Source organism: Cibotium barometz, chromosome 30 (assembly GCF_041138505.1).
Source record: "Cibotium barometz isolate CiBa-2024 chromosome 30, ASM4113850v1, whole genome shotgun sequence".
NCBI lineage: Eukaryota > Viridiplantae > Streptophyta > Polypodiopsida > Cyatheales > Cibotiaceae > Cibotium > Cibotium barometz.
In genome coordinates this window covers 44,423,066-44,447,381 of record NC_141075.1, presented here as the reverse complement: position 1 = coordinate 44,447,381, position 24,316 = coordinate 44,423,066, and the positions used below count along the sequence as shown (strand labels likewise).

General features: G+C 50.0%; 1 protein-coding gene across 3 annotated transcripts in view; it reads right to left on the bottom strand.

The window, feature by feature from the left end:
• Positions 1–24,316, bottom strand: part of LOC147621536 (uncharacterized) — a 50,499-nt gene that overhangs the window by 22,721 nt on the left and 3,462 nt on the right. For 2 of the 3 annotated variants that reach the window (XM_086824297.1, XM_086824298.1), the window contains exons 3-4: positions 9,805–10,000; positions 9,663–9,727 (exon numbers count right to left, since the gene is read on the bottom strand). In XM_086824297.1, the coding sequence (XP_086680423.1) occupies positions 9,663–9,727; positions 9,805–10,000 (261 nt within the window). Of the gene's footprint in view, positions 1–1,365; positions 4,004–9,662; positions 9,728–9,804; positions 10,001–24,316 lie in introns of those variants that run through there. The other variant, XM_086824299.1, reaches the window with a different exon arrangement.

Genomic DNA, 24,316 nt, shown 5'->3' with positions numbered 1-24,316 from the left:
CCTTTGCGCTTCAATCAATGGCAGTGAAGAACCCAAAATCGATGACTTTGAGATAAAACTCCTTTCCTTATCCCTTGAATTTGATAAGGTCCCAACAACGGAACCAAAATATGTACACTCTCACCAATCTAAATTGCTAGGGCTCCTCATTTGTGACCTTATTGGGTGCACAAATGTTGAAGTACAATAATAAGAGAGGAACAAGACTCAATCAGACACATGCTAGAAGAGGTAATAATGAGGAGACATAATAAAAGAAAACACAAACATAAGCATGAATCCCTTCACATATATATGTAGACAAGCTTGTTAAATTAGTACATCACCATCAAGACCCAAGGAGACTAGAATTCCATGACACACATCAAGTAGAAAAGAAATAAGCTACAAGAGTAGGCTACAAGAGTGAACATCTACAGAAACTCTATGCCTCAATATTTCTAATGTGCCACAATGTCTACAATATATCTTACAAGTGAGCAGCAAGAGGCCTTCTTATATAGGAGATTTCTCACCCTCTTCTCAAGATACAATAATAGAGAGAAGAAGTATTCAACTTTGGATTGCCTAAGCATAGATGTCACTATCACTTGTCCTTCCTGGCTACTTCTCGCATGTGTCTTCTTGATTTCTTTATTCAAAGATTTGTTGACTTGGAAGATAAACTCAACCCCACCTTGATCCCACATAAAGGCCCCTCAATTACACATCCAAAGTCTTCTTAGTCCACAGGCTTCTAGAAGGATTCTTCTCTATTATGCATATTTCCACACTCCTCTAGATGCTCTTCACATGCCTCCGCAAGCTTGGCATGTGTTATGCATCTTGTTTTACTAGAATTACCATTCCATGTAGACATAAGCCCCATTAGCTCTCTTATGTCCCTTTCTGCCAGCTTGATCCATCGGTGAGTGGCACTAGCGTTGTCACCCTCTGCATGCACTTTTGCCTCCTCAGCCGGGGCAACTAGTCACGACACCGCTCCGCTTCTCCACATGGATATGGAACCGGTTGTCCGAGTTTCCGCAGGTGAAGTTTCTATCAAGCCTGACTCTGTTCTACTTGGTGCTTGAAGCTGCAGCATTGGTGCATTTTCATCCTACTCCATACATTCCTGAATCTCTAGCTAGTTGTCTGGAGGCAGTCCAGCCATGCATGACCTTAGATACTTGTGTGCTTTTTTCATTGCAATCTTGGAGGCATCCGAGGTTTTATAGAGATCGGTTAGTAGCCGGACTTTATCTTGTGCCAAAGCTTTCTTGGCATTCCGCTCTCCTCTGGCCCAACTCTCGAATTCCAAAAGCATGGCATCCTTGGCTTCCAGGTCCTTCGTGTGCTTATCCCCCATTGCCTAGATCTTGACCTACATCTACGCTAGCGCTGCCTTGGAGGAGGTGAGGGCTATTAGAACTATGGTTCAGCTGATCAAGATACTCCATCACCCAGCTAAGTGGGCCAAAACACTCTCTGAACAAGTAGTCGTAGCTCCCTCTGATCTCATAATATACAGGGCATCTGCATATGTAATGCTCCTCTGTCTCTACCTCTCTGTGGCATAATCTGCATACTCTGTCCTCTCTAGGGGTCCGTGCTGCTCTCCCTGCCTCAATCTCCAAAGTGTGAGAGGAAACTCTGATCTGACCAGTCACCCTCATAGCGTGAGACATGTGTACATCCATATAGCTTGGGTGTATGACAAATCCATCCTCTATGAATCTAAGGAAATGATCTATGTAGTACTGCATCTTGGTGGGAAGGGAACCCGACCAAGTCTCCCTGGTGTGCATCCGGATCAAATCCTGTCTCAGAACTCTATTCCTCTCCTCTCCAGAGAGTGTAAAGTATGGGGAGTCATCATCATACTCCAAGGGCGGTAATCTATCCATGTTGATCCCATGTGCTGAGAACCACTCATCTACTACAGCATACCATGATGGGTGATAGCCCTCTGTGGCAATACTCTGTGAGGACTCCATGGCCAAGCAGGGCAGTCTCTCTGGACCCATGCCTCTGATGCGTATGATGTAGGCTATGGTCTGAAATAGAGCCTCTACCATCATGGGGGGCATTACAAGCTCTGCTCTGACGATCTCATGTGGTACTGGTGGTAGAGACTCTCCAAGACTTCTCATGATCAGCAGCACATTCGTGGAGTAAACTGGGATGGCTCACGTTTGCGACGGAAGATGGAGATTGTTGACAGAGCAGATCAATGTCGTATTTGCTGCCAGCATTAGGACTCATTGCTCTGATTAAGCTGATTTTTGCTGAAAGAAAAAAATGCCCAAATTGGCTTTCCTAAGTGATTTCTTCTTCTGTATTTGAGTCATTTTGCTTGTAAGGCCCATCCTTATTCTTTTTCAGGATGCGTGCTGCTGTACTGCTGCTTACAAATGTCGATTTTTGCTGATGTGTGTGTTTTTTTTGCTGCTATTTGCTACTGATGTGCGTGCTTCTGAGCGCCGCCTTGTGGATGCGCCTTGCTGCTGCGGGCTCCTCTGATGGGCGGCGTTTGCTGCACAATCTGACTGAGCTTAGGATTAGCCTAGGCTAAGCTAAGCTTGGTATGGAGAGGCGGGCAGCATGACAAGAGTAGCGGGAATCATAGGAAGAAGGTGGGCAGCAGAGAGAAGGAAAGAGAACCTCGCTTTGATACCATATTAGAACTATGCTTCAGCTATGGAGGCTTGAATGCAAACATGGCTTTGGTGTTTAACAATAACCAAAGAAAGAGAAGATAATAAAAACACGACTATCAATGTGTGAGACAAGATGAGAAAACTTGCTTGCTTTATTATCATTGAGAAGTATGCCATTAAATAGGCAAGTACAAGATGCTAATACAACTCGTGTGATGCTGAATAGGTGTGAGTAGATTCCTCCATGAATCTCTCCACCTTTTCCCCTAAATTAGCTCCTTGATTTATGTTGAGGTAGAAGCTCCCTTGACTTTTCCTTGTGGTTACTTCATGGTTTTATCTGCTTCACTTTTTACAAGAGTGTGTGCACATGCCTTTATGCTTTTGTACTTGGATAAGGCTTGTTCTCCAACAAGGGCTGCAGTAAGCTCATCCACAGAATCCTATTCTTTAGCTCCTTTCCGAGTTCTCCTGGGCGTGTTAGTGCTTGCCTGCTTCTCAAGGGCGTTTATACTCTACTTGTCATGCTTCTGTTGCTCTCTGAATTCCTGCACCAGACCGTCTAGCTCTTCAATGTAGGCTCTAAGTGCAAATTCTTCACTCGTCGTGTCTTCCAAACACTTGGTGGTGGCCAGCACATGCTCTCTCAATTCATGCTGAGGAATTGTATCCATAGCAGTGTTGGTACACAGCACCAACTCTCTCTCTCTCTTCTTGGCCAAAGCGGTCTTATCCAAATTGTTCTCCGCTTGCCCTTGGAGGCGTGGGTTCTCCTGCATTGTTCGAATCACTCCTTGTGCATTCTTCACAAGCTTGGTGACTTGTTCACAGACTCTTTGTAGTCCGACCCATTCTTCTATCTTCAACTGGTTTTCCAGATCAGATCTCTTCTCTGTCAATGCCTTCACTAATCCTTACGACCTTGTTACTGCCAACACTCCAGGGGATTTTCTTGCAATCTCCCGGGTGTGGCATCCACTTTTGACCATGTTCATGTCGGATACTTCCAACACTCCTGGGGGCTTTCTTTGCAATCTCCTAGGTGTGGCAACTGCTTTCACCATGTTCACAGTCAAATATTGCCAACACTCCTCGGGGCTTTCCTTGCAATCTCCTGGGTACAGCATCTGCTTTCACCATGTTCACAGTCGGATACTGCCAACACTCCTGGGGGCTTTCCTTGCAATCTCCTGTGTGTGGCATCTGCTTTCACCATGTTCACGGTCAGATCAAGTCCTCCAGGAACTGCATCTCTTTGTTCTCGTGTGTCTTGCAACATTATTATAGCTCTAGGCATGCAAACCATTGCACTCCAAACACACTTATTGCTGGAAACAACAGACTCTCTTTCCCATTCTGATTTGCTGCAATCCAAGTCGGATATGAGAATATGAATTAAAAGACAGAATACTTGACTCAACGTAGCAGCTCATTTGGGAGAGAAGAAAGTACTCATTCAAGAGTGTTTGAATACCCCATAAGTGAAAAAGGAAAGGGAGGGCATAGTGACCTCTCTTGCTTGCAGCAAAAATAGCACTCGAAATAAGCGAAATTTTCATCTAAGATCCGAAGAGAAGTTGTATATAACATTGAGAGCTACAGCTTTGCTTTTTACAATGGGTTAATCCAACACTTGTATGAAGAGTTATGCGCTCTGCAAGTCTGGCCAGTTTTGCAGAAATGTGCGCCCTTCAGCTGCACCTGCTTGTGGCAAAAATCATGGCAAATGAAAGCAAATTTTTTACCTGATGTCTGAACAGAAGTTGTAGATTTCTTGAGAGGTACATCTTTGCTTTTTAAAGCATGTGACTCCGACACTTCTATGAAAAGTTATGTCCTCTGCAAGGTTCAGCAGTTGTGAAGGGATTTGCTTAGGGCTGTTGCTTCTTCTCTTATTCTTCTCTACTTCATCTTCCTCTTGAGAATAAGAGGGTAGAGAGTAAAATGGGCAAAGAGATGAGAGTGAAGTGTGCTATCATAATGAATAAGATTCTAAACTAGAACCGCAGGATCACAAAAGTATTTATGGCTTACTTGCTAAGCCCATAAACAAGGCACTAAAGAGCTAAATGGAACACATAATGTGGGACTCTTATGCAAAACACACATGTAGGAGCAAGATCAAAAGCTCCCCCAGCCTCCCTAGAGCACTCCCACCGCCCTCCAGCTGCGCCAAACCTGGAGCAACGAGAGCCGGCCAACTCCGTCTGCCGGTTGATTCATCATTTTTCGGAGCCGGTTGAAATGACCATTGCTGCCTCTCCGGTCACCCCCCCCCCTCCCCGATGTTGGGACAACACCTCGTGTATGCATACATAACCAGGGTCGCGTGCTAGGTCTGCCACTATGCGAACCACCAAATGTCGAATCCCGGAGGCATCCACACTCCCGGTATCAAAGAAATAAGCCAACTCCCAGAGTCGGCCTATCACGTCTGTCATCTCCAGATCGCTCACATGGTGAGAAAACTCAACTGCCTGAGTCTTCAAAATGCTAAGAGCGAGATCCAGAGTCCACTCCCGGTCGCTAGGGCCATAGAGAGGGAAGGAGAAGGCCACCGCTAAATCAAGTGCCTCCCCTCGGGCCGGAGGTATCACTACATGAACTCTGATGGGTGCTGGCTCATGGGGGCCCTCCGCTCCAAAAAGCCGTGTGAAGGAGTAGTCAAAAGCCTCCGAGCGCTGTCTAGTGTCGAGACTACTCAGCCGACTGCGGATAGAGGATATCCGGGAAGCCCGAATCGGCATGGTAGGTCTCCTCTGTGGTGCTCGAGCAAGGTCGGTGCTCAGTGCCCGCCGGACTGCAGGTGAGCGCCAGGGTACTGCCAGGGCCTCCCGGGGAGCTGAGGCGAGCGGAGGGGGAGGAGGGGAGGGAGAGGGGGGTGGAGAAGGAGCCGCTGACAAAACGGGAGCGGGAACGGGAGGAGGCGAAGGTGGAAGCGAGGCGGGAGGGGGGACGGGGGAGGGGGGGTGGGGGCGAAGGAGGGGGTGCTGGCATCTCCTGATCCTCAGTCTGCGCGCTGGGGTCTCCTCCTGGAGGGGAGCAAAGCTGTTCCTCACTGGAACCCAGTGATGCTGAGACTGTGGCTGCTGCTGCATCGGTCTCTGGGCATGCTGCTGTGGTTGTCTCCCTCTACGGCACACCTGTCACACAAGCTGCCACTCTGAGGTCTCTGTGGGCTGAGCAGGTGTCCCGGAGGCTGCCTGCCGAGCCGCATCTGTGGACGGGCCATCGGGGGCCTGCTACTGCGGTGAAGGTCGGGGTCTCCTGCGAGGGCAGGCCTTGGCCATGTGGCTGACCTGCCTACATATAAAACACTGGTTCGGAAGCCCCGAAAACTCCACTCTTTGATCGATCCATCCCCCCCCTATCCTAGGTAGCTGAATGACCTTCGGAAGGGAGGAGATGTCAAGAACCAAAACTCTGACCAAAGGCAGGCCAGCTGCTCTAGCCACCACTGAAGCTGCTGTGGGGCCAGTCTCAAGCACCGAGCCCACCAATGCTCCTATCCTAGAAAGGAGCGGAAGGTACTCGCGGTCCAGGGAAGCAAACTGTGACAAGGAATAGGCGCTCTCCCTGCTCGGCCGCTACTGGGTCGAAGCCATGCTGCCAAGGTCTGAAGAATGCCCGAGCGCCCCTGATGTCAAGGGGACTCATCGCTAGGACCTGGGCCACGCTCTGGGCTGTCTCGAACTCAATCTTGTAGTGTCCGCGGCCCAGTAACTGAACGTCCAGGATCTTACCCACATCTGCAAGAAGGCGGGCTTGGAGAAGATCCCGGATCTCCCCTCTGCTGGGACGAGTGTCGACTAAACGGCAGATGATGGAATGTGCCTGGAGGCGTTCCACCTCTGCGACGAGGCTTGCTTCCTCTTCTAGCAAAAGAGAAAGCCTGATGGGGGTATCCTCAGCGAGGGGGCTGCGGAAGAGTCCCTCTGAGGTGGGGCGGGAGGAACCTCCATCAGTGTCTGAAGCTAAGTCGAAGGCGAAGCGAATGCGGAGAGTCCTGCAAGAACCGAGCTGCACAAAAGGCGGAGCGGGGAGGGGCGGAGAGGGAAAGGCGGAAGACAGAGAAACAAAGGGGGGCGGAAAAAAAAACACAAATAGAGGGGGAGGGGCGTAAGGCAGAGGCGGCGAAAGGGCAGGGGGGGCGGAGGAAACGCGAAAAGGGGTGGGGGGGAGAGGGCAGAGGCAGGCGGAGGGGGCTGGTCGCTGAGGAAGGGGAAAAGCAGGGGGGCGCGAAGGAGACGGAGCAGGGGGCGGCGGGCGCGAAAGAGCAGGGGCGGGGGGGCGCGAGAAGACCAGGCGGGGGGGGGGGGGGGGGGAGCAGACACGAGGGCGGAGAGGACGGGGCAGGCGGGGGGAGCAGTCGTGAGGGAGGGGAGGGGGGTGTGTGTGTGCAGGCGGCAGCGCGAGCAGGGGGGGAGCAAAAGCTTCAGCGAGCAGGTTTCAATTCGTTCTTTTAACCTTCCTGTTCTCTATCTCATGCTAATGTCATGGCATGACCAGACAAATAGATGGAGGCCGGCAATACCATGGTTTTGTCCTCCATTTGCACCACTTGAAATAAGATGCTGACAAAGTGCTTGTGTAACTTCCTTCTGAAGACTTTCTTCGTGGCTTTGTCAAACCGTAGTTGCTTCTTGAACATAGCCAAGTGATCTGCCCAAGCTTCCCATTCTTCTGCCTTAGCTTGCTGCTATACTGCAGCTTGCTCAGCCCAATCCTGCCACTCATCTGCCAGGTGCCTCTCCATGACCTGAAGTTGGGTTGTCTGGAGTCACATATGAGCGTACCTTTGCATATCCAGCAGCATTTGCATCACCTCTGGGAACTCTAAAAAGGAGGGTGCCTCAGCTAGGGATGATACTGTTGTATGGAAAAATGACCCATCTCTTCCCCTCCACATTTGTTCCTCAATTAAGTTCCATTTTTCTCTTTAGGGTGGAGTATGAAGGTCTTGATCATCAGATGCCATGTCTACCACCCGACAGCATTTCCACCTCCACATTTGTTCCTCTGCAAAGTTCCAGTTTTTTCTCTTCAGGGAAGTCTGAATGTCTTGGTAATCAGATGCCATGTCAGCCAACCGACAGGAGAAAAAACATTTAGTTTGAAACATTGTTATCTAAGTCTTGCTTTAATACTAATGTTAGGCTTCTGGTGCAAGAGTGTTGTACTTAATCAAAAATTAATGCACTGAACCGTGTAGACAGCACCACCGGGTTTTGAAATGTGAGGAAAGAGAGAGATCAATCCACATGGCACGAGCATTAGGCCCCCCCCAAACCCAAAACCCCCCACCCCAAAAAAATATGAATGAGACAAAAGCTGTAAATACAAGCTACCTCTCTGTGCAACCAGGCCCTGCTGTCTTGTGTGCCATGAACCTGTCAAAATGCTGCCCAACTTCTCTCCCTTTCTGCATTTGGTCTGCTATCCAAACATGCTTCATTTATTCCCAGTCTCTCATTTTCATGGGCCAGCTGCCTTGGAAACTTCAAAACCCACAACAAGTGTGCACCTAAACTAACACATGCATCCCTAACCCCTAATCCTTCCCCAATAACTATGGCACAGGCATATCTGAGAGAAGATGCATGTGACAACATTTTACATTTTTTCAAGCTCTCTTAACTGCAATACATCCATAAGTAGTTGAACCACTTCCATAACAAGATTTGGCATATTTGATGAGTGCATGCTTCAGCTGCATAACATTGCCTTGCAATTTCCAACTAGCACATAACCAATGGAATATTAAATGTAGTCTTGGCTGACTATGGCCAGCTTTAAAGTGGATTTTGGGCAAAGAGAATACACAGAAACACACTACCATGAATTCAGATCAGCATTGTAAGAAATCAATGCTCCACCCTCATCATATTTGATTGCGTGGGAATCGGATAGATCTACATTGTAAGGCCCCCATTTATGAGGAGAAGGTTTGTCATAAAGTAGCATGGATGCCCAGCACAGCCTGGTTTGGACACCAGGTTGAGGCCATATGTGGCCAGATGGTGGTTGAGAGATGGCTGAGGTGGTTTGCAACAGGAATTTAAAATTATTCTCCATCTCTAGATCTTGTTCTCTATAGACTATGAAGATCTTGCTCTTTTGGAGCGGCATCTTCATCGACTCAAGGTTGGACATAAGAGGTGGTTCATCTAAGGGTGGACATTAAGTGGGGGTGTTGGAAATCATCATAATTGACTCTGCAGGTACTGGCTAACTCTTCATTGTAAGGAGAGACCACGTCATAAGGTGAACACTACATGCTCAAATGCCAACCCCAATTCTAGTCGGGTGGTGTGGTTAGTTGGGTCAGACTCAACGTAAGGTGGCTGAGACAGGCCGACTTAGCATATGACCGCCCTTGGATATAGATGGGTTCGGTAGCTTCCATGATATTCAAATTATCAGTTTTGAGATCTACCTTCAGTGCTCCGTGCCTCTGTCTCAGTGTCTTTCCAGATCGTCATCTAAGCTCCCTCACAAGAGCGCATGGACGGAAGGCAATTGCCATCAGTTGTACTCATTGGTTTGCAACATTATTCTCCATCTCTACCTTGCTGGATTTCTTGTCCTCTGAGAAGGTCTTGCTGGTTGTGCTAACGCACAAGTTGTATTTTCTTAAAGGCATCAGATAGCAGAGACTACTATCAGATCAAGATGGGCATTCACTTCTACTACCAATAATTTTATATGCATGCACCATGACTACTAGGGACATGTGCACAGTAGATGAGAGACTAACCATTGTGAGCCCTAATCTATTAAGGAATAGGTTTATTGAGTGATTTGACTAGTAGGGATGCACCAAGGTAGATAAGGTGCGTGAAGGCAAAGACCTGTGAGAATGTGCACGCTGTGAAAAAAGAGTAAATTATGGACAGTAAACTTGGAGCAAGAGAAATCAGTACTACTTTAGGCCCCAACCACCATGCATACCTACTCAGTGATTTTTTAATGCATTATGGCCTTATATTTCAAGCAAAAATCAAACACAAGGCATGTTCGTACCTGTGCTTACATTGCTCTGAGAGCTTCGAATTACTATAACCAGCCATAACCTCAGCCCACCAATCCTGTTCAAAGAAAAAGTGTGAGAAATTACACAATATAAACCAATAATTTTTTTGTATATTCTGTGTAGCAGATGTACCTGCCGAAATATCTCAGCCCCCCAATCATTTTTCTTAGAGGTATTACACTTCAAAAGATCTTCACGAACTTTCGAACCAACATCAGGATTTCCTTTCCAATAAGCAGTTGGGCGTCTCTCCTCCCACTTAATATTCTTGGAAGCCTTGTAGATGTTCTCCACTTCTTCAGCCCAAGGAAACATATCAATCTGAGGCCTGAGACAGAAATTGTACACTCCAAGTCACCTCTCTCTCTCTCTCTCTCTCTCTCTCTCTCTCTCTCACCACTTTTGGTCTCATAGACCTATTGGGTCTTTTGAAGACATTTAATATAACTCTCTTTTTCTTCTAGAGCTCCGTAGACACATGGAGTCCTTAGTGAGATCCAGATCAGCTGTACTTGCTGGAGGACCAGCACAGAGAGCTCTCACCGACTTCTTCCATACCAGCACTCCGAGGGCCGATCCACCCATCATACCCGAACCACAGGCTAGTGCAGGAGCTCGACCGAGAGGTGTGACACTCGACAGAGCCATTGAGTTATGTAGAGCTCGACACCCCAGACCCCATGGCCCTCGCCCATGGCCACGCCACCATAGGAGGATCCGGGCCATCATCTCCCATCATTGCAGGACCTTCTCGCGCCAGCTCAGTTTTACCACCTTGAGCACCAAGTCACAGCGGCCCATGAGGGATGTATTAGGGTGATATGAGAATTCTCTGCTCATGCACCTAGATCAGATTTTATAGTTGTAGATTTTTGTTATCTTTCTTTATTACTATTTTGTACCCACGATGATGTACCTCATGGATATGATGTAACCTTCTGGTCTCATAGGTCATTTTGGCCTTTTGAAGACGCTAATACAACTTTCTTTCTTTCTTTTTCTTTTCTCTCTCTCCTGCACACCGAGGACGGATTCATCCAGCCACTACCTGAGTGTTCACATGTCCCATGCCATTCGGATTGCGATTGGCCAGATACGGATTTCATCCCACCACCTTAGAGTGGAGACAAGTATACGTGAGCGCGTCTTCAGAGCCGGGGAGCTCATACAGAGACCCAAAGAGGAGAGGATCTACCAACTATGCCACACAGAGATTGAGACACAGGAGCATTACATATGGCACTGCCCAGTATACTATGAGATCCATGGGAGGTTTCACTATCTGTCTCATGAGGGATTTGGTCCACTCTCCAAGATCATTGACTTCCTGAACCAGTATTCTTGCTTGAGCTCCGCACACATAGGGACACCTTCTTGAGAGATCTTCAGCCCCAGTCACCCCAACCCCTTCCTCGCCAGCCAACCATCACCAGTTTCTTCTGGACCATACAGTGGATCCTGTGGACCCACCTTGGGCTGCTCCAAACCCACCTCACCCGAGAGGAGTTACCTCGGACCGGGCCTCCGCCGATGCCCCCGGCCCCCCAGACGTCGGCCACGATCCCCTCATGAGCTCCAGATCCAAGACATGCTCCACCGCCATCGAGCTACCTTTCCATGTGACATACCTAAGGGAGACCTTTCAACCATACTCATTTGCCCCATGCTTGATATTTTGGAAAGTGGTATGCCATCTATTGGGGGCTGATGCTCCTCTCATGTTCCATGTTCCTGGTATTCCATGATGACTTTCCATGGACAGTTTTGTACCAACCCAGTGAGATAGCTATGTTTTGTTTCTATTTTATTTTCCATTCCATGATGACATATGCCATGGACATTATTGTATCACTTTGGCCTCATAGACCCATTGGGTCTTTAGTAGACACTAATGGTGGTCAAAACACAGCAACCAAACACTCTCCTATGCATTGTGTACAATGGGCAGACAATAGAGGCGGTGTCATCTTTCAAATACCTTGGCATCGACATACCTGCCAACTATAGATGGAGCCAATGCATACAGTGGAGTTGATACAAGGTGGAGCAAATATTACCAATTTGAAAATGATTGCAGCCACAATGATACAAGAAGATGGCACGTACACCGAATGTTATTTGATGCTTATGTGCTGCAAACAGTATTGTACGGAGTCGAAGTATGGGGCAGAAGCATCTCACAATCAACTTGGGATGATATTGAGAAAATGCAAAAGTCCTTCCTAAGAAGACATCTGGGTGTCAAAGCTACAACGCCTTACTCAATACTACTCCTGGAGACAGGCTGTCAACCAATTGAATGTCACGCAATGAAGAGGGTTTTCCGATACATAATCAAGATCAAACGTATGAATGATGATAGATTACCCAAGAAGGCTTGGGAGACAAGCAAGAGGCCACAAAAGAATCATAAAAGTAAGATGCTATCTTCCGGATGGATGCAAGGCTGGTTCAAACGATGGAAGGTAGACAAATACCTAGAACTGCCACATGAAAATATGGATATGGAAGTTTTCCATCACGCCCTCCTACAGACACTCCATAACAAGTGCCAATCAGCGGAGAAAAAGGCTAAATTTGAAAACTATTGTGATGCCATTAATCCTGATTTTTGGTCATTCTACACACAAGGAGAGGACAACACTCAAGCATACATAATCACACCAATGCCACCCCATGCACGCAGGAATATAGCATGTCTTCGGACAAGATCACACAAGCTTGAGATTGAAAGAGGAGCATGGCAGAAGGTGCCAAGGCAGGGAGGAGAATCTACAAATTTTGTGCAAGGCCATGGAGACAGAAGAACATATGGTCATGGTTTGTCCTCGATATACACATATTCAAGGCGGTTTCACCAAACTCCGTGAAGGCCACACAAAGCTACCACAAGTATTGCTTAAAGCCACACCCACTGTTTTGGGGGCATTCATCACTCAACTCTTCAAACATAGAGAGGAGCTTGAGTCACATTATGCCACACATGAGCTTGTACTAGTTTGTTGGTCCCATGGGTCATATTTGGCCCCCAACAGACGATAATACAATCTTCTTCTTCTTCTTCTCTCCTCCATGAGGAGATATGCCATGGACATTATTGTATCACTTTGGCCTCATAGGCCCATTGGGTCTTTAGTAGACGCTTAATCTCTCTCTCTTTTCTTTTTCTTTTCTTTTTCGTAATAGAAGATATATTACCAAAAATTACTTTACAAATGGCCACATGGCCACCATGTGATGTACTAGCTTTCCCTCACTAATTACTCCGAACCACAGGTGTAGCTCGAAGTACCCTCATCCAATATATAGCCATGTCATTCTCCACCAAATGAATTGACCGCCAAGGAAGAGACTTGCCACAATAGTAGCCCTTTTATACGACCTATGTGAGCTGGAATACCCACTTTTGTATCAAATATGAAGGCATTCCTAGTTAACCAGATATGCCACAAACCTGTCCAACTGAAAAAATGAAAGAAAATTAAATGTTCTGGGTTATCCGGCCCATTTGGAATCTTGCCAAAAATCCAATTTTTAACCTTTACGGGCCTATTTGTCAACGGAATCCATACACGAGAAAGGAAATCCCACACCTTCTTTGCCACCGGACATGAAATGAAAAGATGCGGACAAAACACACAATTACCAGAAGCAATCTGCCACTTTCGCAACTGGTCCCCCAATGGTAGGCCTCCAACCTCCAACTAGCATGCGCCATAGGAACACCTTCCCTTGATATGGAATCTTAGACCACCAGCCCTATAAGATTACTTCCTTCCATCAGGCCCTACTTTTTCCTGATGTTCCATACCGTATCAGCCTTCTCAGTGATCTAGCGCATGTCTTCCACCATCATATGGTACACTTGATTTGTTGTACGCTGGACAATGTCCTAAGGCTTTCTAAATGCCCTCCAACTGAGAAATATCACCAAACGGTGTAAGGCCAGCCCTCACCTTCTCCCATAACTGTACATATCCGCGTGGAACCCGAAAATACTCTCTCTCTCTCTCTCTCTCTCTCTCTCTCTCTCTCTCTCTCTCTCTCTCTCATCATTGTGTTTTTTTTTTCTGAGAAAAGATCCTTTCATTAGTTATAAAAAAACGCCCACTGGGCTACAAAACCCTTTCCTGCTTATAAGAAGGCAGAGCAGAGAGCCAATCAAGGCAGCTAGGGAGACTCTCCCTAGGTGCAAAAAGTACAAATAACTGAGAGGCTATATCATACAATAGGAGGGGGGAAAATCCAAACAGGTGGCCTGTAGTGCCAGCGGGGGGTACCCGCGTGTAGAGTATAGAAGGGGTCGCTGCGCCAAGTGGTGTGGAAGGCCTGGCGCCGCAAGATCGCTCGATCCGAGTCGCCCCGGATGCGGTTATACTGTCCTCGCAGGGTGTGAATCAACTCCTGCCAGATCCCCCGAACAGTCTCTGCTGGTGGCTCCAGTCTCCCCTCAAAGGCCCTGAAACAACGGGCTCTCCAGGTGAACCATATGGTGAGGCTGCTGAGGAGCTCCCATCGTAGATCCCTCTCCTGTGTCCAGCCGGCGGACGAGAAATCCGGTGAAGGAACAAGGCGAGGCTGGCCCCTAATGAATCTGATGGCCTGGCTGTCTTGCTCCGTCTCGTATCCCAGAGCAGGCCCTGATGAAGTCGACCAAGCAGCGGCTCCCCACATATACATGCCCTCTGGAGAGAGGGGGGCCAAAATGCACAGCATCCTCAACCAAATCTGCTGCGTGTGTGGACAGTCCCATAGGCAATGTCTCTGTGTCTCCAATGGGTGGCCGCATCGGACGCAGGCCGATGGAAGGCCACTGTAGACAAGCCAGGTGCCAACTGCAAAGCCCCTGTGGGCAACCAGTCACTGGAATGTCGAGACCCCGCGTGCCTGTCGGCTAGCCCAGAGCCTGGTCCAAAAATTCTCTGGGAACTCCTGTGAGAGTCCCTATAGCCGCCAATGCTCCGATGCAGCTGGAGAGACCATCCTCCTCGCAGTCAAAATATGCCTCCCCAACCGAACAGTATACTGGAAAAAGGTGATCTTTGTGGCCTCGCGGGACGCATAAGGATCATGCCACTCGTACTCGCCAGGGTCTCACTAGAGCCGGGCCAAGGGGCGTGCAGCACATGCCCATATGCGCCAATCAGAGTCCACATCTGCAGGGTCTGGATCAATAAGCCACTTCCGAGAAGCGGCGGCCACTACCCGTATCCTCTGAAAGATGCACTCTGCAACCAAAGGCGACTCCGCCTCCACTCTCTAAAGTCTCTCCTCATCCTGTATCTCATAGTAGAGGCATCTACCATCCTCAGTGCAAGCTCTGACAGCAATCAAGATCTCCAACTGTGTAAAGGCTCCCATCCACCGTGGGGCCGCTAGCTCGAAAGGCGTGAACCACTCCTCAGTGAGTGCCTCCTGAATGTCATCCATTGGGTCTGGTTTAATGGATGTACTTTGGACAAAGGTACAACCAAGGCTCTGTACAATGCATTGAGAATGAGTGAGGATAATGTCATCTATTATAATAAAATCTAGAGAGTGAGCTGGAGTTCTAGTTGTTGGAGAAGGAAATGGAAGGCAATATGGGAGATTGAAATGCCAGCCCCCCTCTGAAGTAACTCAGCCTCTCCGCCTAGATCTCCTCCGAGAGACTGCAAAAGGCCTGCCAATCTCCAAAACTGCGTGCTGGGCCTGCCGCCAATGGTCCCCAGGCTAGATGAGGCCGAGAACCTAGCATATGACCTTGCACTGTGCGTACCGCGGGGCTCCAGATGAGCGGCTGTCTGGCCCGCTCCTCATCACAAGTGGGAGGTCTCTGAGAAAGCCCCAGTCTCAGCAACTCCCAAGCTCGCAAGATGCTCAAGGCAAATATGTCCTCCCATCCTCTACTGAGGCCTGTCCTCCTCATCTCTATGAAGATCCACCGTATCTCTGGTGCCCAAGTGTCCCCTGCTGGTGGGGGAGCTCTAGCCTGTAGCCGCTGAAATAGAAGCTCCTTCCAAGGCTCAGCGCCTGGAAGCAGCCCCCGAACAATAAGCTTCCCCAACAAAGCTCTACTCTGATCAGCTGGATCTATAATGCCCAAGCCCCCCTGGGCCAACGGAAGAGTAATAACTGCCCAAGCAACCTTAGCCCGGGCCGGCTGACCATCCCGCCCAGACCAAAGAAAGTTCCTGATCAGCCTCTGTACCTGGCTGATGCAAGAGCTCGAGAAGATCCAGCAAGACATGATGTACCACATAGTCGCTAAAAGCACCTGATTTGTCACCACCACCCTCCCAGCCAAGGATAGTCGAGCTGTACTCCAATATAAAAGCTTCTTCCGAATGCTCAAAAGAAGCAGGGCGATCTGCTGCTCAGGTGACAAATCAAGTCCAATCTGGCATCCCAGATACCGCACTGCTGTGCCAAGAGGAATCCATCTAAAACCCGGGTCTGGGCTCCATGCCGGAGCGGGAGCGCTACTGATCCAAAAAGCCACTGTCTTGTGCCAATTGATCAATGCTCCCAAAGCCACACCAAAAACCTGTAGCGACTACTCTGCCCTCTGTAGATTGGCCTCCTGGTCATGCAGAAACAATCCCGTGTCATCAGCAAACTCAAAATCGTGCAGGTCCTCGCCCCGGACTGGGAGCTAAAGTCCTCTCAAACCAACCTCCTCTGCTGTCAGATACATGCTCATACCCTCTGCAAAGGAGAGAAAAAGGAACGGGGCGAGAGGGCATCCCTGACGGACTGATCTGGTCAACTCAAAACTCGGCCCCCGTCCTCCTGCCATCAACACCTAGTTACGAGCTGTGGAATATAGAGCCGCCACTCCTTGAATCCAAAAAGGCTCAAAACCCAGGCGAAGCATAGTGCCCTCTAGGAAACCCCAATCGACTCTATCGTATGCCTTCTCAAAATCGAGAAGCATCACGACCAAGTCCTCACCGAGAAATCTAGCTCGGGCCGTCACCTCCCAGAAGGTGAAAATGTTGTCAAGGATACTGCGCTCCTTGACGAATCCTGTCTAGGTAGCATGAATCAACTCCCCAAGGAAGGGCTGGATCCTCAAACTCAAGGCCTTTGCTAGGACCTTGTAGACAGTATTGAGGATCGTAATAGGCCTCCAATGCCGAATATCATCTGACACTCCCTCCCCCTTGGGGATAAGAAAGATCAAGCCCTCTGAAAAGCTCTGTGGCATCACCCCAGTGTCCAAAACATACTGAAAGCCCCTGCGGAGGCCTGGCCCCAAAAGGTCCCAATAGCGCATAAAAAAGGCAGGCGTCAATCCGTCCTCCCCACGGCAACTATGACGCGGAAGGACCCTCAAAGCCTCAACAAGCTCATCCTCTGAAAGGGGCTCACCCAAAACTATGCGCATACGATCTGTGACCCTCCTCTGCACATGGGCCCACACAATCTGCCTGCAAGCATCACGTGCCTCCGTGGTTGGCTCCGCTGAAAGCAGATCTCTATAGAACTCAGTGGCAATGGCTCTAATCTCCCCGGGCTCAGTGGCTAAAGATCCGTCCTGCCTCCTGAGCTGGCGTACTCCTGCTCGAGCATGGCGGGGTCCGGTGATCTCAAAAAACTCCCCAGTCACACCAAGCTGCGTCCACTGAGAGGCCTGGCGATGATAGTAGAACTCATGTCTCTGCTCCTCTGCCTCTCTAACCTCCTGGCGTGCCTGGCTCAGCTGGGACGCCACCCACTCACATGTAGGCAACTGCTCCTGGAGACGCTGGAGCGAAGCAAGGCTACGTCTCAAGCGACGCCCCCGCTCTCGTGTCTCTCCCAGCCGTGTCAAGGCTATAGCGTGCAAAAAAGAGCTGAGCTCGATGAGTCCCTGGGCACACTGGCCTGCTGTATCCATGTCAGAGCTCTGGCTATCATGCCATATCCTCTCAATGTCCTCAGAAAGACTGGGATCTGTAAGTATCCTCTCTGGGATGCTCAACTGCAAGCTGGTCTCCCGCGTCCTCTCCTCACGTGTCAGAATAACTGGCGCATGGTCTGAAAAAGAGGTGCCAGCGAGAATGCCAACGGAGCCACCATGCTCCCCGAACCTGTCGCCCACATAGAAGCGATCAATCCGTGATAGATTAGTCCCTCCCTGCCGGCGATCCGACCGAGAAAAACTAAGACTGTCCTGAGAGCAGGAGAAAGCCTCATGCTGCCATGCATCAGTGATCCGCAATGTCATACAAAATCGCTCCCAAGCTGCAAGCTCCGTGCCGTGCACTGTAACATGACTGCCTCCCACCCTATCGGCCGAGTCCTCAAGCATGTTGAAGTCTCCCCCGACACACCAATGTGCGGCCTCAGGCAATGCATCTGTAACAAGGGTCCAGAACTCTGCTCTGGCACTAGCATGGTTGGGCGCATAGACATTGAGCACACCAAAGTGCTCGTCGTGCATCCTCAGAATAACATACTGTGCTCTACCAGGCACAATGACCCCACGATCCACAATGGCCTGCCACCATACATCCGCAATGACCATACATACTCCTCCCTGCCCACCCAAGGGGCCAAAACCTGCAGACCAAAATGTGTCCCATCTACCAAGCATCACCGAACCATATCTCCGAATCCTGCTCTCACTCAAATGGTGCTCCTGCATCATCAGAATATCAATACTGCCCCCAACCAGGCATCTCTGAAGCTCCTGCCTCAAGCAACCACGATAACGTACATAGTGTGCGCCGCCAAGGCCCTGTACATTCCATGAGATGATCCTCATGGATGACTTGCTGAGGTGGAGGCTGTCTTAGCCATACGGCGGGCCTTCGCAAGCGGCTTGGATGGAGAGTAGTCCCCATCTGAGCGGCTACGAATCTGCCCACCCGGTGTGCTGCAAGAGTCTCGAACCAGGCGCCGATGGCTGTGTCCCATGGTGACTGCCTCCCGCTCAGAGAGAGAAACGTCATGTATGCATACATAGCCAGGGTCTCGTCCTAGGTCTGCCACTCTGCGAACCACCAAATGTCGAACCCCGGAGGCATCCGCACTCCTGGTATCAAAGAAATGTGCCAACTCCCAGAGTCGGCCTATCACGTCTGTCATCTCCAAATCGCTCACATGGTGAGAAAACTCAATTGCCTGAGTCTTCAAAATACTAAGAGCGAGATCCAGAGTCCACTCCCGGTCGCTAGTGCCGCAGAGAGGGAAGGAGAAGGCCACCGCTAAATCAAATGCCTCCTCCCCTCGGGCCGGAGGTATCACCACATGAACTCTGATGGGTGCTGGCTCATGGGGGCCCTCCGCTCCAAAAAGGCGTGTGAAGGAGTAGTCGAAGGCCTCCGAGCACTGTCTAGTGTCGAGACTACTCAGCCGACTGCGGATAGAGGATATCCGTGAAGCACGAATCGGCATGGTAGGTCTCCTCTGCGATGCTCGAGCAAGGTCGGTGCTCAGTGCCCGCCGGACTGCAGGTGAGCGCCACGGTACTGCCAGTGCCTCTCGGGGAGCTGAGGCGAGCGGAGGGGGGGGGGGGGGGGAGAGAAGGGGGTGGGGAAGGAGCCGCTGAAAAAGCGGGAGCGGGAACGGGAGGAGGCGAAGGTGGAAGCGAGGCGGGAGGGGGGGACGGGGGAGGGGGAGGGGGAGGGGGAGGGGGAGGGGGAGGGGGGGTGGGGGCGAAGGGGGGGGGGGTGCTGGCATCTCCTGATCCTCAGTCTGCACTAGGGTCTCCTCCTGGAGGGGAGCAAAGCTGTTCCTCACTGGAACCCAGTGATGCTGAGGCTGTGACTCCTGCTGCGTCGGTCTCTGGGCATGCTGCTGTGGCTGTCTCCCTCTACGGCGTCCCTGTCCAAGCTGCCAATCCGAGGTCTCTATGGGCTGAGCAAGTATCCCGGAGGCTGCCTGCCGAGCCGCATCTGTGGGCGGGCCATCGGGGGTCTGCTGCTGCGGTGAAGATCGGGGTCTCCTGCAAGGGCAGGCCTTGGCCAGGTGGCCGACCTGCTTGCATATAAAACACTGGTTCGGGAGCCCCGGAAACTCTACTCTCTGATCGATCCATCCCCTCCCCTATCCTAGGTAACTGAATGACCTTCGGAAGGGAGGAGATGTCAAGAACCAAAACTCTGACCGAAGACAGGCCAGCTGCTCTAGCCACCACTAAAGCTGCTATGGGGCCAGTCTCAAGCACCGAGCCCACCAATGATCCTATCCTAGAAAGGAGCGGAAGGTACTCGCGGCAGAGTCCAGGAAAGCAAACTGTGACATGGAATAGGCGCTCTCCCTGCTCGGCCGCTGCTGGGTCGAACCCATGCTGCCAAGGTCTGAAGAAGGCCCGAGCGCCCTTGATGTCAAGGGGACTCATGGCTAGGACCTAGGCCACGCTCTGGGCTGTCTCGAACTCAATCTTGTAGTGTCCGCGGCCCAGTAACTGAACGTCCAGGATCTTGCCCACATCTGCAAGAATGCGGGCCTGGAGAAGATCCCGGATCTCCCCTCTACGGGGGCGAGTGCCAACTATACGGCAGATGGTGGAATGTGCGTGGAGGTGTTCCACCTCTGCGGCGAGGCTCGCTTCCTCTTCTGGCGAAAGAGAAAGCCTGATGGGGGTATCCTCAGGGGCGGGCGAGGTGGCTGCGGAAGAGTCCCTCTGAGGTGGGGCGGGAGGAACCTCCATTAGAGTCTAAAGCTGAGTCGAGGGCGAAGCAAAAAACGGAGGGTCCTGCAAGAACCGAGCTGCACAAAAAAGGCGGAGCGGGGAGGGGAAGAGGGGGAGGGGCGGAAGACAGAGGGGGGCGGAAATAACAGAGAAGAGGCGGAGAAAAAAAAAAGGGGGGAGGGGGGCAGCGGGAACAAAAGGGGGGGGGCGGGGAAAGCACGAAAGGGGGGGAAGGGCGGGGGCAGGCAGGGGGGGCGGGGCGCGGAGGAAGGGGGGGAGCGGGGGGCGCGAAGGAGACGGGGCAGGCGGGCAGGGGGTGACGGGCGCGAAAGGGAGGGCGGGGGGCGCGAGAAGCACAGGGGTGCGGAGGGGGGGGGTGCGAGCAGGCGGGGAGAGGCAGTCACGAGGGCGGGGAGGATGGGTGCGAGCAGGCGGCGGCTCAAGAGAGGGGGGGGGGCGAAGGCTTCAGCGAGCACGATTACATGTGCATAGTGCCAATCTCCTCTCTCATCATTGTGTTGTGCAATCTCTCCCCATTTTGTTGCGCCCCCCTGCTGGTTCGCCGCCTACTGCCCCTGTCGTCTTACCAAATGCATCATGCAACTAACCCGGACCAATGGTTGAACCCTCAACCACAAGCCACTCCCACCCTAACACCATCGCACATCGGGCCGGCTCCCGTCTTCTTCTCCCGTGTCCTTGATCACAGCTTGAGCTGGGTGATTGTGACAATGGTGCAAGACTAGTTTCGAGGCTTGGGAAAGCTTGGAACTAGGCAGGCTGATTGACGAGCTGAGTTAGGGAAATACTAACGGGCGGGCACCCAAGTATGGACGGGCGGGCGCCCAAGTGTGGATGCCCGATGACCGGCCAAGAGCCTATAAAAGGGTGGCCAAGGTTAGTTTATTGTAATATAGAGAGTCTCGCGAGTTTGTGAGAGCTCTATGGTCTTGGAGCCTGGATCTAGTGCAGACGTGCACCTGCTTTATGCAGCTGAGGCCGGCAGCAATCTCGAGGCCCGCGAGGGCAGCTTCGTGGAGGTATGGGACGTCGCGAGGAGGAGATTGGTCGGTACGTCATCCTAGTTAGCTCAGCTCGTGGCTCGGTGGGGACAGCCAAGACTGTGGGCTCGAGGTGAGTCAGGCCTGCACCCCCTTGTTGTTTGTTTGTTCGTTTGTTTGCAGGTTTTGAGTCTCGAACCAAGATCGATCACGAGGGGATCCGTGGGGATTTGAGAGTGGTATCAGAGCATACCTCGTGAACGAGCAAGTCGATAGGTAGAGAAGAAGAGGTCGAAGAAAGGTATGTGTTAAAAAGCTTGCTGTTTTTTCTGTGCATACTGCTGTTTTCAGATTTAGTATGTGTTTTTTCTTCATCAAAGAGACCCATGTTGATGGGAGATGGTAGTTAGGAAGGGTTGATTGCTTTGCATGAAGAAGAGGCCTGAATCGGTTGTGCAGTCGCATGTCCTGTAGAGAGAGGAAAAAGAAAAAAAAAAAAGCACGTTGCACGTTGCTTTTCGTTGAACGAGAGAGAGAGCGAGAGAAAGCGAGCCACGCGCATGGTCGTGAAGAACTGCTGGTCGTGAGCATCTGTACGTTGGGCAAGTGTTGGCTTTTGGTGTCTATGCTGGCGGCCAGGCTTGTAGTCGGCCAAGTATGTGCAGGCGCTCAAGGCTGCGTAGCCAGGCGGCCAGGCCAGGCCAGGCGGCGAGGCAGCGCCTATGCTAGGCGGGCATGTACCCTGGCTAGGCCAACAAGCCGGCACCGAGTCCACGCACGGCAGGCGCCCAGGGCTACGCTGCCGTGCTGCCCAGGCCCACGCCGACTGGCGCAGGCGCACACGCAGGCTGGTGCGAAGGTATTGGCGACGGCAGCAGTGACGGCCGGAAAGCAAGGTTGACGGCAATACTCGACGTCAGCAACGCAGCAGGACAGCGCCGGCTATTCCAGGAGAAAAAAAAAAACAAGGAAAGCCACTTTTTTTTAGTGCTTTCGTTTTTCATGATAGATGGCTCTTGGAGAGAAGTGTGAGCAGGAAATCATCGAGGACTCGGGATACAGAAGACGGTGTGAGCATTTGTGTGATAGGATCCTCAATTACGAATACTACCACTGCATGTTACAGGATGATGTACCAATCTTCTACTCCATTCATGATAGATGGCTCTTGGAGAGAAGTGTTGAGCAGGAAATCATTGAGGGTCTGGTGATCCGGCCAATGAGAGTGGTGGGCAAGACAAAAAAGCACATTTATATTGATCCATCTCAAGGGATGATTATGAACTCTTGGAGCCTTTGGTTATATAATGAGTGTCCTACCATATACTTGTGTTGAAACCCCGGTGAGTGGGAGTGAAGGGATGCTTTTAACCCCATGAATGCATGTCCTTCTTCAGTTACACTGTGCGAAACGCCAGACTTTCATGGCAGCCTGACTACTCAAGTCACTATGCAAAGAACACACTGCAGATTGAACATCAATTGTATTTGTATGCATCGAATTTTCTGCACCACGTGCAAACAAGTGATTCACATTCTTCCCCTTTTGAGTTTGTATTGAAGAGGAGAGTGCATGGCCGCAACAAGTGGCCGCAATAAAAGCGACGAACATTCTGTTTGTATACGATGTCCAAACTTTTTACAATTGAAACAAGGACCTGCAAAATTTTCCCATTTTAGCTTAAAGAAAACTTTCTGAGTTGGGATTCCTTGCATTTCAACATCCATCGCTACCCTATCAGGGGTTTGTTTAGCTGTATCCCAAAGGATACAGAATCTGTTTACATTGCCAGAAGATCAAGGATATAAACCAGGAGATCCACCACTTCCACCCACACAGGGCATCTGTGTTTGATAAAATTCTGATGATCCTTGGTGGGAAACCAAGGGTAAACATTCACCATTTGTTGTCCAAAGAACAATGGTGACTTTAATAACAACATTTGTTTATACTTAAATTCAGTGAGAATCACCTCATAAAAACCTCTTACCGCAAAGTAAACCCCTTTTCTAACAACATTTGTTTATACTTAGATTCAGTGAGAATCACCTCATAAAAACCTCTTACCGCAGAGTAAACCCCTTCCACAAAGCATCCCCCAAGCATGGCTTTTATCCATTGATCAACATTTGCTGCAGAAGGTATTTTACCAAGGAGAAAAAGAATCACCGCTTTTTGTGATAGTCTCGTTACAAATTCAAAGAGAACATGACCCAAAATTTGCAAACGAAAATCCGGCACAGGCACATCCCATGCTTGTCGGATATCTGCAAAACCTTCCTCAAGAGTGTCGTAGAACTGCTGCAGTTCAGGATTGTCACAACGGAGAGGCTACAAATCAGAATGCAATTGTCTGCATTTGGGATCAATTCCCTTCTATGGTAAGTAGCTACGGATTGCGCCATGAAGGAATAGAAAGGAAAAACACAGGCAATAGACACAAAAAACACACAAGACAGCACACAGACACACAAAACCGAAAGAGCAGGCGGAGGCAAAAGCAAAGAAGACGAGAAGAAAAAAAAAATCCAAAGAGAAGGCGAAATATAGAACACAATCGAAACAGTAAGATCAGGAGAGAAAATACAAAGTGAACAGGCAAACAGCCAAGAAAAAAAGAGCGCGCGCGCGTGCACACACGGAGGCCCCAGAAGATAAGAGGCGGCGAGCAAGAAACAGAGCAGGGCAGAGCCGGAGGAGAGACGACTGACGGAAGAGAGACGGGCAGGCGAACGTCAGGCCAAACCCAACGGATGAAAGGCACAGCAGCGTTCTCTCGACGTCACACCACATGTGTGTGCGTGGTCGCACACAGATGCAGCTGCACAGAGGACGGACGCAGGTCGCTCATACATGTACACAAACATACATGCATACATACATAAATACATATACATACATACATACATACATACATATATATATATATATATATATATATATATATATATATATATATATATATATATATATATATATGCATATATATACATATATATATATATATATGCATATATATACATATATATATGTAAATAC